The sequence below is a fragment of the Microplitis demolitor genome, chromosome 6, assembly GCF_026212275.2.
Source record: "Microplitis demolitor isolate Queensland-Clemson2020A chromosome 6, iyMicDemo2.1a, whole genome shotgun sequence".
NCBI classification, from domain to species: Eukaryota; Metazoa; Arthropoda; class Insecta; order Hymenoptera; family Braconidae; genus Microplitis; species Microplitis demolitor.
The window spans coordinates 4,423,449-4,439,088 of NC_068550.1; the positions used below are offsets into that span (position 1 = coordinate 4,423,449).

The window sequence follows — 15,640 nt, forward strand, 5'->3', positions numbered from 1 at the left end:
ATCAAACAATGCTTTGTTTCAATACATACTTGTATACATAACCTATATTTATATACTTAAACATACATTGTAACTAAGGGTAACTCAAAAATATTAAATCAATATTTATAAAATAACCTTACGGTCAAAGTATTTTACAGTTGAAATACACATCAACTTACAGTCGAAATAAATAAATAATAATTTAAAATGGTGATGATCACAATAGATCTTATACGGAAACATTCTGAACACAATGAAGGCGAAATTTCGACTTTAGAAGAAATAGCTCTTCATCAAGAAAATATTGAAAAAATACAAGTTATTGACAAAATTTGTCGTAATTTAAAAATACTTTTAATGCAAAATAATATAATAAGTAAAATTGAAAATTTAAATATGTTAAAAAAACTTGAATATTTAAATTTAGCGCTTAATAATATTGAAGTAATTGAGAATCTTGAAGGACTTGAGAGTTTAAATAAATTAGATCTAACTGTTAATTTTATTGGTGATTTACAAAGTGTTAAAAAATTGAGGTACTTATTAATTAATTTTTTAATTACGATACTGAAATTAGCCAACGTCTGATAATTTTTGAATTTTTTTTTTAAAACGATAAATAATAAAAAAAAATATTTTATAAAATTGCACTTGTAGTTTTTTTTATTTTCTACATGTGCATATTTTTAGATTTTGTTTTTTTTTTTGTAATTGATTTGGTAAAAAAAAATCCTAAAATTTTTAATTCTGCCAACTTCAGGATCATAATTAATTAATTTATTTAAAATTTAAATATAAAAAAATTTTTGTTTTATTTTTTACTTGTTTAGATTTAATGAAAATTTAAAACAACTATTTTTAACCGGAAATCCTTGTTCAGAATACTTTGGTTACCGCGATTACGTAATAGCGACACTACCGCAATTAAAAGAACTCGACATGACAGAAATAACACGATCCGATCGGATTAAAGCACTCCAAAGGTACGCGGAAATTGAAGGAGACGTCATTAGAGGCTATTGGGATTATTCTAAAATTAGAAAAAAGCAAATAGAACGTTTTAATCAGCGAGACAAATTGACAATTACGGAAATAAATGAAAACTCTGACGCTGATGAGGAGGTTGAAAATTCAAACTTTTGGAATAGTAAGAGCTATCACACACCAGAAGATCGGATTGCGATTGCCGAAAAAACTATTGAAATAGCGGAGAAGAAAAATGGAAAAAAAAATGATAGACCGGATAAAACTAAATTTGTTCCGAAATTGTTTAATTCTGAAGGCAGAGCTTATAATATCAATCAAGCTAAAGTTTCATTTACTTTGAATGATGATGATCGTGATAATATTATTCTTGAAGTCATTTTGTACAAGTATGTCATTTTTTTGAATTATTGCATGCAATGACGTAAATATCTACACTGAGAAAATAAAATACTATTGTTTAAACAATAATTTCTTGGTTCAAGAATTCCGTTCAAAATATTTATTTTATTATTATTAATTATCAATTTCTTGAAAAAAGAGCATCAAATTTATTTTTGTTATTGTGTGAATTTCATATTATATTTTAAGTAAACAAAATAATAACTTTACTCGAATTAAATAAAAATTATTTACATCAATTCTGCGAATTCTTGAGACAAAATTATATATTCTTGATAATTATCAAGAACATATGTTCTTGTATCAAGTAAATATTCTTAATACAAGTATTTTTTTTTCTCAGTGTAGAACCTAAACATAAAATAAAATAAAATCTAAACATAAAATGTAGAAACGCGGTGTTTTGAATTTAAGACTGGATACATTTGACGAAATTTTTTAAGCATTATAGTTTGACAAGCAGTAAGTTTTACAATTTAGGATGTATACTATTCCCATGTGAGCAAATATATGTCCGGATATATTCGGGCAATTCTGCATATATGCGACTTACATAAAAATATATGTCTCATATATGCAGATTTGCCTGGATATATATTTTTTTCATATGAGGTTTTTGGAAATTAGTGGTTCGGTTTGCACTTGGAATTAGTGAATATTCACTTATTTTCACTAATTCATGTTTAGAGAGTAAGTAAAAATTATTATAATAATTAAAAGTTATTATATTGATTAAAATAATTATCACAGTTAAAGTAAATATTCCACCGTGTGAAAAAATAATTTAACACAGATAAATTTAAAAATACACAGAAAATATATGTTCCGCATATATACAACTTCTGATATAATTAATAATATATTGTTTCAACACATAAAATATATGAACGTTTATATATGTTTTACAAATTATATTTTGGTATACTTCAGGTGTAAACTATTAAAAAAAATATGATAAAATTTCACTTATGAATTCGATAAGTCATTGATACTAAATTATAATATGTCAACATATATATTTCTATATATTGAATGTCATACAATATAATAGAATAAAAAAAATATATATTACAACATATATGTAAATAATATACTATACGGAAATATACATATATAAAATTTCTAAAATTTCATAATATGTAATTTTTTTTTTTTTTTTAAATAAATAATTATATTTTAATGCCGGAAAATTATAAACATAATTTCACACATGATCGAATATAAAAAATTCTAATGATCATCGATATTGCCACATATTTATATATAAGCTGATATGTTGTAAAATGTATAGATCTACAGCACGCTCTTATAGACTTCACATTAATCATTATTTAATCATCTACAGTCTTACAGACTTAATAGCTCTGTTAATTTTAATAATAAATTATCTTCTAAGAAACTTTTATTTCTACGAGTAATTTTTTATTTAAAAAAAAAATCACTAGATTTTTTTATCGCTTTCAATTTACTGTCTTATAAAAAGGGGAGGGGGGTCAGTAATATTTACAAGGCCCATTTTGCCCTTTTAGTTCTAATTTTAAAAAAATTCAAGGCCCTCCCCCCCCTCTCTGTAAAAATTTATGTTCAGAATTTTAAAAAATTCAAAAAGAAAATTTTTTTTATCTCCAGACATCTGGATACGTCATACGTAGAAGCTGATGTCCAACCATTTTACGTACGAGTAACAATAAAGGGAAAAATTCTCCAACTATCACTTCCGTGTGAAATATCAACAGACACAAGTGTCGCAAAAATAAATGTCGCAACAGGTAACTTATTAATAACTATGCCACGTTTAGCCCCTTTGCCATCTGTGGTAAAACCCGAAAGTTACGCAACCAAGACAACTTGCAAAATTGATAGTAATCGTAACAACCCAACCAAGATTGTAAGATCTACACCTGTTATAACTAAACGAGAGTTATTGGAAATCGGGCCAAGAAATAACGACATGGATTTTTCTAATATTTATAAATCACCAAAGTTTAAAAAAGACTCAAATAATTTAAAAACTAAAAAATCTGTCGACTTTGTAGACAATCCCGATGTTCCTCCATTAGAATAAATAGTTTTAAAAATCTCACCTTAAAAGGATCTTGGAAATCAATGTCTTTAGTTTCTTTTAATCCCAATGGTATCATCGGCATGACTGGCTCTTGTCTGTAAAAAAAATAATTTATAATTAAAATTTAATATAGTTCCCAATTTCTAAAGCCAATAAAAGATTTAAAAATTTTTAACGACCGATAAATCATCGCCTGGTCCCGTATGTTCGACTTCCCGTTACAAAATACGCCAGCAAATTCACACGAAATGTATCAGCAGATAAAAAAAAATTTAATTAACATTGGACTTGAAAAATATTTTAAACCAACAAATTTATTATTTAATTTATGTAAAAAAAAAAATAATTAATAAATAAATTAGATAATATTAAATATATTGTAGCACGCGCTCATAATTACATCCTGTATGATTGCTTTTATTTTATAAATATTAATAATAGTTGTAGATATATATATATATATATATATATAAATATATATTAAGTCAGTATACTGTAGTCTAGTTAATAATGTTAAGGACCATAAAGCGATGATGAGATCAACTAGTGCTACCATGCGTACCCAAGTCAGTTAAAAAGAAGAATGTAAGTGAGGTAAAAATAAATTAAAAAAAAGAAGAAAGAATAGAAATGTATGGAATAGATAAAGGAGGTAATGGATAAAGAGAACATGTATGATAGAGAATGCAGAGAAGTGTAAAGTATCCGCTGAAGGATGTTTATAGGATGTTATAGTAGGCGGACAGTGACCCAGGAACCGAAGCATAGCGGATGGACCGACAAACTCAGTACGTAAGTCCAGCAAAGGATAAAAGTCTTTACTTTACTTTACTTTTAAGTTAAACTTGTTGGGTGATGAGGAAGTGCTCAAGCATTACGTTCATTCTGAGGAACGTTCTCGCGCCTTTTATACGCTCCAACGTCATTACGTGTTTGTAAGAAATGTACGCGAGCATCTTCAGCATACATACAACGTATAACACATAACATTGCTCAAGAACCGCGATTATTTTAAATTGAATCCAGTCAACGAAACGATTATGGATAACGTGCATTGTTATTTATATACGTCATTCAAGTTGTTTGTTCCAATTTACGAGGAATATATTTTTTGGTACCTTGAGAATTTTAAGAGCTTATATGCGCGGCAAAAAGTCGCGGGTAAATTAGGATTTTATTTAAATTTTAAGTCACTCTGTGATTTGAAGTTTCGAGTTCTAAAAAATATAGTCCGTATTTTTTAATTGAATTACTGTTCAATATTTTTTGAAAATAGTATTTCATTCGAAGAAATGAATTTTTCTGAGTTTTATCAATTTGTAAGATATTAAAATTGATTTTTTTTTTTTAATTATCTTGCATGGAAATATATATGAGAAAAATCTATGCAACATTTCTATTTTTGGTATTAATATAAATATATGTTATAGTCGGCATTAATGTCAATATATATGATGCTGCATTTATGTAATTTTAAATACCAAACATGTAATAATTTATTTAATATATTTCTTCTTTGCAAACATCTCGGTAATATTTAGAGAAAAGTGGGGCAAAATTAGACACCATTTCTTACAAAAAAAAAAGTTGTTCTTGTAAATGTTGATATATAAAGTCTTAAGAAAAAAGTATGGGTTAAGTTAGTTACCCCGAGCATTGCGTTCGTTTTAGAATTTTGACAAAAAATTATTTTTCGTTACAAAGAATTTAAAAAATCCTAGTAATCATTATTGCAATTTTTGAAAAATTTTTTCTATTCATAAAATTTATGAAAAAAATTTTCTCAATTTTTCGGACTGTAATATTTTATAATTAATTCATTAAGATTTGAAAAAAAAAATAATAGATATTAAAGTCTACTTTAAAATTATTTTCAGCAACAATTAAATGATGTACTTTACAACGGAATCGTCAAATGAATAAAAATTTAATTGTTAAAATAAATAACTAGAATTCTTACAACTGAAACAAACTTTTAAAGCTTCCATAAACTAAATTAATATGACAGTTTATTTATTTATTTAAACGTGACCGCGAATACTGAAATGTCTACTACACTTACATTTAAGTAACAAGATTAAAAATAAGAGCAGGTACTTTTAGAGGATTATGAGTTATTGAATTTAGAAGGCTTTCAAATACACCGCAGTTTAAAAATGTTGAATAAATAAAAATAAATAAATTTAATAATTACCCATCGACATTTTGATAGAGCTCAACAGAACTATTTAGCTCAGCGAGTTGTTCTTTCAGTAATTGAAGATTTGAATTAACAAAACTCAATTCCAATGCTACTGTTTCCTTTAATTTCCGGTTTGTGGTTGCTCTGAAAGTCACGGAATTTATTTTATTTTATTTTTTTTGTATGTTGAAAGTAAATTATTTCACAAGTCTGAAATAATTTCAGTAATTTCAAGACTTCCAGACTGTTTATTACATATATAATATAAATATATATGTATATATATATAAATTATACTTACTTGAAGAGATTTTCCGCACCAGCACGTAGTCTTAGTTCTTTGTTTATTTCTTGGTTGAGTTTACTTCGCCTGTTCTGAAGTTTTCCTCGACATGTTGCTACTCTGGGATCCGAACCCTTTAATAACAAGACAAAAAAAATATGATAAATAAATAAATATGTATTTATTATGGGTTAATTAAATAAATCCATGTGAAATATTATTTATAAGACAATAATATTAATAAATTAAAAATAAAAAAAGTAAACCGTGTTAACTGTACGTTTAATGGCAAAATGCAAAATAACTTGCGGTCTTTAAAATGGTTAAAATTAAAGACGTTTAAATACCGTACGTTAAAGTACTTTGAAGAAAGATATGCTCTTGATTACACATGTGGATTTTCTTTTACGGATATAAACCTGGTTAAATGTATATGTAGGCATGTAAATATATTAACGGTTGTGAGAAAGAAATAAATGAGAAAAATAATAATTTGCGACTCTATTAAAGTCTTTACATGACAAATTTTAAATTCATTTAATTCATTATAGTATCGAGTTTATGACTTATTTTATGGTTATAACGGTTTTATTTAAATGTTTTTAAAAAAGGATTAATTATATTTTTAATTTGAAAATTTATTTTGGCGAATTTTGAAAATATTTTGATGACTAAGGTATTTAATTTTATAAATAATTATTTAATAAATGATAATTTATTGAGCTGATAAATTTTCTTTAGTTATTTGATATTTAACTCTTTGGCAAGCCGGGTCAGTTGAGGCACACGGATTTTTTTATGTCAGTAACTTTGGAGCGGCGTTGTGTAGCTCTAGTGACTATTTGTGAAAAACTTTTAAGCTGAAGGTTTTTTTGGTGAATTGCGTTGGATTATCTCAGTGCGATTCGAAACATCAGAGTCAAAGTCACCCATGTGCCCTAAAAGATCCAGTTTGCTGGAGTCTTTAGTATTGTCAGTTCGTATATTTTAATTTTTATTTATTTTTTTTATTTTTTTGAGACTGTCATTCTATGAAAACAGTTATTATTATTATAATTGAATTAAAATATTTAGTATGGCAAAGAGAAATTGTAGGAAATTGCGTTATCTATTACGCGAACAACAATCGGTAGGTGTTAAAACTTCCGAAGATGAGAAAGATTACGTAGAAGCTAAAAGAAGATTTAAAATTGATTAAAAAAATTTTTAATTGTGCTGATTACAAGTAATCAATTTATGAAGATCATGATACTAGTGTCATGACTGTTGAAAATCAATAATACTAAAAATAATTTCATGAGATTTTTCATATATTTCCAATTAAAAATTGACATGTATCAACAAATATTTACTTATTTTAATAAAAAGTTATTGACAATTTAATTTTTTTTTTTCATTTAAACTGGAAAAAAATAAAGAATTTTCAGTTGGTAAAATAATATTTTTTTTCAACCGACTGTCACTATTTTCTTTCAAAGGTAATTTATTAAGTAAAAACCTTGAAAGGATTTTTTTTAGATCCAATTGAAAATTATAATTTTTTTTGAGAAAATGCGTTTTTGTTGTAAACTAACACGTGTAAAAAAAGTTACCACATGTCGACAATAAATTTAAATTAATATTCCATAATTTTTAATTTAAATTAATAATGGATTTAGTAAAATTATTCTTGCAAGGGTTAAAATATGAAAATTATTTATTATCATAATTTGCTTTTTATGATCACGTCCTTATTTAAGATTCGTCACGATAAATTATTAGATTTAAAAGTAAAAGTCTTTTTATAAACTTTACGATCACATAAAAGTTTTTAAAATAATAATAATTTTATATGACAGAATGTAATTTTTAAATATGTCATATTTTTTTAACTATATAAATCTTCCCAAGGTGAACTACCGTACCAAATATTTCTCGTGATTCAAAAAGTAAAAAAAGTGCCCAACTCGTTAAAAAAAAAAACATTTATTTCTAAATTATGTAGCAACAAAATAATTTTGTCCTCAAAAAACATATCTTATATAAGCTTACATAAATATTGCAAGTATATATAAATATCAGACAGCATACAGTAATAGAAAATACATATATATATTTATGAACGATTAACGATATATTTATTTCATAATCATAACCAATGACTTAGTCTTACAAAGAAAAAGTTCCGGTTTAAATACTACCGGCTGATCGATTTAATAAAAAAAAAAAACCTATATCTATGACTTTAATTTTCAAGCATATAAGTTTAATGAGAACGTGTAACGATTAGATTTATATGTTTTATTATTACTCAAGAATATAAGTTAACTCTCTAAGAGACTTAGTCTCTTCTCATAACTTTAAGTCTTCGAGACTTGTCGCAGATCAACATTCAAAAGCTATTAAGGAGACGAGTTAGTAATGCTCTTACTTAGCACTAACACTAATAAGATTTACTAGTATATATGTATATGTATACATATAAATATAGTATTGAAGAATATAGTAATGCAAGAAAAAAAAATCAAGTACGTGCGATGAGTTTATGAGTCTAACGAGTCATCAAGAAAACAATTTTTTGTATCCCAGTACTGCCTTATTCGAGTTAATCATTTTGTGTTCATTAATCATAAGATATTAATGATAATGACTTGCTCGATTATGAGTAAGATTTTTTATTCATAATTTGTTTTTTTTTTTTTTTTTTTTTTTTTTTTTTTTTATTAAATTGTTATTCTAATAATAATGTTACAGTTGAGGTAACTGTTATCAGAGTGTGCACAGGTGCATGACATTAAATGTAACGCAGTAAAAGTGAAGGGAATATAACACATTCCTGTTGACCCGTTCACTGTCGTATAGAAAATTATCGATAAGCTGGAGAAAAATTATAAATTATTTATATTAATGGTGACAGACACCTGTGAAAATTTATGGCTTTGAATTGAGTAAAAATTTGTAAGAAAAAATTTTAATTTTTATTGCTGGTAACATTTGAGAAATTATTCTAATTAGTGTGTAATTATTTTGATTGAAAATGATTTCTTCTATTTTTATTAAAATCCGTCTTCATATGCGACCGCTAAATTTCAGATATTTTGAATTTGAATTTTTCGCGCGAAAAATAATTAGTTTTTTTGTTCGAACAAACAGTCGGACCAAAATTATTCAGAAGAAGTTACTGTCCATCTTACGGCAATAAATTAATTAAAATTTAATTACATGTGGATCAAACAATTTAATGCAGTAGTAAAAAATTGAATGCTATGCCAACTAAAATAATTGACGTTCACTTGATTCAATAATTTAAAATTATTATAGACCGTAAGCTAGCCATTAAATCTTATAGGTTATCTTAAGGTTATTTTACGTAATTAATTATTTCATATTGAAATACTAATAATTAATTGATAAAAATGCAGTTATTGATTATTTGAAATGATAAATTTCCAGTTACCATAAAGATAATTTTTGAATAGATTGTTGTTAGAAAATGAATAAGTAGAGTGACGTAAGTATATTTTTATAAAAGAAGAAATTTTTTCTTTCTTTTAATTATTTTATAGACAAATTTTAAGCCATTTTTAAAAAAAGGATATAATTAAAATTAAAAATTTCAAAATTATGATAAAATAAAATTGTAATTGTCACGATAAAATTTCGGGTTTCCTTACCCCCAAACGTCTTTTCAATGAAATGTCAATCATATTTTCATCTTTATCTTGACCTACAGACTCTTTATCTTCACAATCCGTACTATCAAATTCTATTTTATCTTTCACATCATTTACAATTTTTTCATCTTCCTCCTCTTCTTCTTCTTCTTCTTTATTAATTTTCTCCGAATCTTCCCGTGTTATCACTGTCGTGTGATTTTTCAGTGACGGCGTATGATGTACCCACTTGAGCATAATTGTCACATAATTATTTTTTTCTCAAAAAAATAATTATTTATCACAACAATAAATAACAATATAAATATATATTTATTTAATATACCATCACATTATTTTTCACACATGTCCTAATTTAGTCTTCAAAATCTTATCAGACAATTCAAAATCCAGATTGATTAACAAATGATTCAAATTTCGGTCAAATCGCGCCTAAAAAAATTCTTAAAAAAAATACTTAATACACTATAAAAAATACGGGGTTAATAGGGAGTTTGCTTGTCCAGCGGAGTGATTTCAGAATGGTCTGGGTTTTTTTTAACCCGCGTTCACTCCATCCAGAATTTAAATATTAAAATGAACTTTTTTCAGCAATCACGGAAAAAAATAATTTCGTCCCCATAACAAAAGACAGGATAAAAAAATATTTTGTTGTAACGTTAAACCCGATTAGCTTACGGTAATAAATCAATTTACACGACAATTTTGTTACAGTTACAAACCATTGCTTGCCCCAATGAAAAATTTGCTAATATTACAAAAACATTGTAATCCCGAATACTTCGTTATCGGTATATTAAGGCAGAATTTTGTTACCGTGTTATCTTGTGGTCACAAAAAATTTTTTCCATGATCACTCCGCTAATTTTTTACAGTGTAATACTTATTTATATATTTATTATTATTATTTAAAAGGATAATTAAATAGGAAGAGACTATTGTCATTAATGATTATCATTTTAACGGATGGTCTTTCTGTCACTGGTTACACGCTTTCTACACACCGGAAACCGTGCCTTATTGCTCACTCAAACACTACTGGATTAAACTTCTTCCTCTCGATACATAATACAATCAATAAATAATCTGGGATCCGCGATTCAATTTAACGCCTATCTGAATTTTTATTTGCAAATAAAGTATAATCCAAAGTACTGACTTCAATGACGAGGAAGTAAAGACTGTCGTCGCTCGAGTGGAACATGCGACAATAGGGAAATGTTCAATAAACTTTTTTTTTTTTTTTTTTTTATGTAACGACTTAAATTATCCGTTTACATTACAAACAATCCAATTTTAAAAAAATATATTTAAATTCAATAATTTGATAGCATACTTTTTAAATAAAATGCCTTGTTTACGGAACGTGTTTAAATTCGGAAGATTGTGTGTTATGATAATGACGCGATAAAATTGTTATCTATAACGGTTGTTTTTTTTTTTTTGTTCAGTTTTATCTATTGTGTTCTCTACCATAATTTGTATATATGTTTCAATAATAGAAGAAATACAATGTCTTACAAGTTGACAACTGCGTGAGTTAACTTCCGGTTGAAGCATAAGCGCACTCGGACGAGCGAACAAGAAAGTAGGCAACCGGTTGTTGTGTGAATCGAATGTGCGTTTGTATTAAATATTTTCTTGGGGACATCTATGAGATTACGAGAATTCTCTCAAGATCTAACTAAACTATATTTTGCAATTTTATAAATAAACATTCAAATTGCGCATAATCTATTCAAATTAAAAAAAAAAAAATGTGTAGAGTAGACCAATTACTTTTAATAAAAAATTTAGTTACAAATAATCATTTGAAAATCTTTGATAAGAAATTCTGTCTGTTTCTGGATTTTCTATTGTTTGAAAAAAAATGATTTGTCACAAATGTCACTGCCGGGTATATTTAATTTAATTGATAAGACTTTAAAATTATAAATATGAAACTGTTATTTGAAATATTTATGATGATGATAACACTTGATATTTAAAAATTTGAAATTTAAATGTCAGATAACTGATCCGTCACTTGCTGGACCGCGATGGTAACTGAGTTGATGTTGGTTGCGGTCAGCACAAGAGACCCCACGGGGTCCTATCTGTACAGTAGTATGGAAGGTATAAAATAAAGCCCGTTCTTTCTGTTCGATATTCCAGCTCAGCGCAATGTTCTGTTGTATACTGGGTGAAAGGAATCAAGTGGTAGTGAGTTTTATAAATATTTGGTGGGGGATTTGAATTTTATTTATTATCAAATAATAATTATGCTCATTGATACTTGTACTAATTATTATTTGTATACTCGGAAAAAAATAGGCTATTAAAAAGTAATATGAAGTAGCATTAAGTATAAGTTGTCAATAATTAGTATTGTGATTATTAATGCTAATTAATGTATGATATATATAAATGAAATAATTTATATTTAGTGAAATTAAAAATTGCTATTGCAGATACGATTTTTCTGTACAGAATTTTAAGGACTTGGAATTTTTATTTTATAAAATATATACTATTAATCATTAATTCTTTTTCATTAACTGATAATTGATATGAATTTTCGATTACTCATTAACGAAAATTAATTTTTTATAATACCAGCATCAAAACTTCAAGTTTCAGCGCAATTTCGTCCCTTAGGAAGAATAGTATATTACACACTAAAAAAGAAAAGTAGGAGATTCCAACCCGCGTGTATCAATGTCTATTGGAACCGAAGGCGAGGGTGGTAAATACGCAGATTGGGACGTCCTACTTTCCTCCGTGGTATGTATGCTATTTTTCACCAGATTTGCACCTGGAAGTTTAAAATTTTGAGTCTGTTGGTGAAAAATGGCGCATGTGCTAATTTTTATTATTTGTTTTCTCATTAAAAAAAAACGACTTTCTAGATACTTGAAGATCGAAAGGTTTTTCGCGGAACGAAAAAAAATTGGAAAGTAAAAAATCCGGATGACTAGATTTCTGAAACGTTTCGCGTATAGATGCTGGTATGTCATCTAAAAATCTTAGGCCACTCCGACTTCCGGAACTACTTCTTAAGCAGTCAAATTACATGGATTTCTTTCGTTGCGCGAAAAACGTTCCGATCTTCAGGTACATGACTTTCTTTCCTCCAAACAGGGTAAGAATTTAAACTTTCGATGCGGGTATGGTGAAAACTAGTTTAACAAACGAAAATTATCAAAAAAATTAAAGCACACTTCGTTAGATTAAGCAGTAGTGTATCGATGTGTAGTTTGTAGTTTGTATTTAGAAATTTTGTTTCGGAGAAAAACTCAGTCAAAAAATAATTGATAACTTCTGTTAAATGACAGTTATGACTGACTTTTCTTTTCACTCATATTTATTTTGATGAACTATTCCAATTGTTTATAATAATTACTTAACTTTTGGAATTAAAGTACTAGAAAATTTAAATAGTTTTGTATTGTTTAGTCATGGTTAGATGCTTTAAGATCATTGAGAAATAATGATGTGAGTAATTATTAATTAAGATAAGAACCGATAATTGGAGTGATTTAAATAAAATAATTAATTCAGTACTATAATTTTTAATGTAATTTAATTTACATTTTAAATTATTATTATTATAATTAATCGGATATAAAAAATTAACAATTATGATTTTTATCTCTTTTATTTCTAACTGTAATTTAAAAATAATTTTTTTTTGTAGATCATGAAAATTATTTTACAAATATTTAATATTTGATACTTTCATTTTCTAGTTACAGTAATAGTTGATGACATAATTACAAGCTAATTATTAATTATAGCGCAGATAAAATATTTTTATAATTATCGGTTGAGATTAAAAATTTATTTATTGCCGTTTTTTATCATAATAAATTTTCTTTATCTTTTATTGCAAAGTCGTTATTAAATATTTAGCCAACTTTTATTACTGACAATATCTAAGATTATTTTACACTTAAATTTTATCTTTTTAAAATATATATCAATGATATTTATTGTAAAATAACAATTTATTTTTATTGTACTATTTATTTTAATATTTTAATGATCAGATAATTTTATGGTTTCTTAGAACCACGTAATTATTGCAATATAAGTAAAACTTTATGTTTGTCTTGTTATTTTTTTTTTTATGATTGTTAATTTTTTACAAAAATTTTGCGTTGACAAAAAATCTAATAAAATTTCAGAAGATTTCAACGATTTTAGCTAAGTATTAATTAAATCAATCAGAATTTTTTTTTCTAATTTATGTTAATTTTTTAATGAATTTTTTTTCAAAAGTTGACATATTGATGTCAATTTTTTTAAAAATCAGTCTTTTATTGATATTAATATTTTAAAATACCAATTTTTTTTCTTTGTGTAAAGTTATTGCCGAAATTTCTATTTATGAAAAAAATGCGGTCATAAATTTGAATGACAATTAATCTTATCAGTTACCAGACTGTAAAAATTTTATTTACAATTTTTTCTATTTTTACAATTTAAAACTTTTTATAAATTTTTTAAGACACCAAAAAATTTATATTTTTGTAAGAATAAATAAAAATATTTTCTAAAAAGTTTGAAAATTATTTAATTAGTTCGCAAAGATGCAGAAAACTTTCAAAAAAATATAAATTAATTATAATAAAATTTTTGAATTTTTCATAGCCGTAAACAAACAAGACAACTTCTAATTGATAACCAAATTTAAATTTTCAAAAATCCACCATCAATTTGATAACTAAAATTATTCGAGCTTGAAACAAAAAAATTTATTTTCCACAAAAATAAATTTTGTAAAATTGGACTATAATCGAAACAAAAAACAACTTCATGGTTCTTGTTTAATTTCAATAATTTTCTTAACAATCCCGAAAGATTCTTTAAAATCTTCAATCCAAGAGTCCGTAACCATAAAATTAAATTCAACAATATTCTGTGCACCCAAAGCCCATTGACGTATATCCTGATCAGTAATCGGGAACTGTTTTTTATAAAGCGCATTTAGAAATTTTTTAAAAGTTATCTCCGATATTTTATCCATTTTTTCACTACACCGTTTACTCTTCATTACTTCTTTTTCCCATCGGCGTAATTGACCTTCGGTAGTTACCAACTTAAATGCGTTTCTAACGACCGATACTTTTCTCGTCCTGTCACTTTTACAAGAGCGCCAGAATTTAACGGCATTCTTTTTATAATCATAATCAATTTGACTATCTGATAATTTTTTATACATTTTGTACCACGGGTCGTCTATACGTGGTCTACAGCATTTCAATATATATATTTCTTCTTCATCACTATCGTCATTGATGACTTTGATGTTATCATTATTACCGTCATTTGAATAATTAAAGTCCAATGTGTAATTTTCCATTTTAATTTATTTATTTTTTAAATTTATTTCACTTATCTTATCTTCAATTGTTTTAAATCTCGATAAATAACTTATAAGTACTCGCTAAGTACTTAATGTGTAATTGATTTTTTATTTCTGTAACATTAATATCAAATATAGTTTTAAAAACATTTATTTTACTTTTAAATTCAAATAATTTAAAAAAAAAAAAATTTTTCAAAGCACCTTGATTTGATTATTTGAAAATGGCGGTTGAATTTAATGGAATGCGGGAAACCACGTATGCGATTTATTATACCGCGCACATCACCACGCACAGGAATTATATTTTGAATTTAATAATGTTATATTTTTAAATAAAAGTTTAGTATTCAGCACTTTTTAATCACTGTTTTTATTAAACTAACGTTACTTTATTCAAAATAATTATTTTTACTGAATATTTTATTTTAAATTTGAGTCTGAAAGTTTGTAAAAAATATATACAAGAAAGAGAAAACTATAAGATGCAGTTGTTGGCAGCACACAAAAGAAACATCTGTTTATTTTTTACATGTGTTCGTTCCCACCACCTGATATCCTATCCCTACTTTACTATACATGGATCCGAGAAAACGGATGTGTGTAAGGTATATAGATGGAAGAAGCTATATTTAGTTGCATTAACTGCGATAGATCGAGATCATCGAGATCAAGTACTCTGTTTTATCTGCTGATGATATTTCGTGTTTTTTATTGTTCAATTTTATACTTTTAATTTAAT

The 15,640-nt window shown here is 26.0% G+C and overlaps 2 protein-coding genes across 5 annotated transcripts in view; one reads left to right on the forward strand and one right to left on the reverse strand.

Moving 5' to 3' along the window:
- The window catches only part of LOC103573796 (uncharacterized), a 79,950-nt gene that overhangs the window by 3,774 nt on the left and 60,536 nt on the right, over positions 1-15,640 (reverse strand). For all 4 annotated transcript variants that reach the window (XM_053739962.1, XM_053739963.1, XM_014442097.2 and 1 more), the window contains 3 exons: positions 5,917-6,032; positions 5,628-5,759; positions 3,453-3,528 (listed from right to left, as the gene is read on the reverse strand). In XM_053739962.1, coding sequence (XP_053595937.1) covers positions 3,453-3,528; positions 5,628-5,759; positions 5,917-6,032 — 324 coding nt within the window. The remainder of the gene's footprint in view (positions 1-3,452; positions 3,529-5,627; positions 5,760-5,916; positions 6,033-15,640) is intronic.
- LOC103573820 (dynein axonemal assembly factor 11) lies at positions 190-3,439 on the forward strand. The gene is made up of 3 exons (XM_008553053.2): positions 190-518; positions 813-1,355; positions 2,998-3,439. Exons 1-3 carry the CDS (start codon positions 190-192, stop codon positions 3,431-3,433), a joined length of 1,308 nt encoding a protein of 435 aa, XP_008551275.1. The 3' UTR covers positions 3,434-3,439.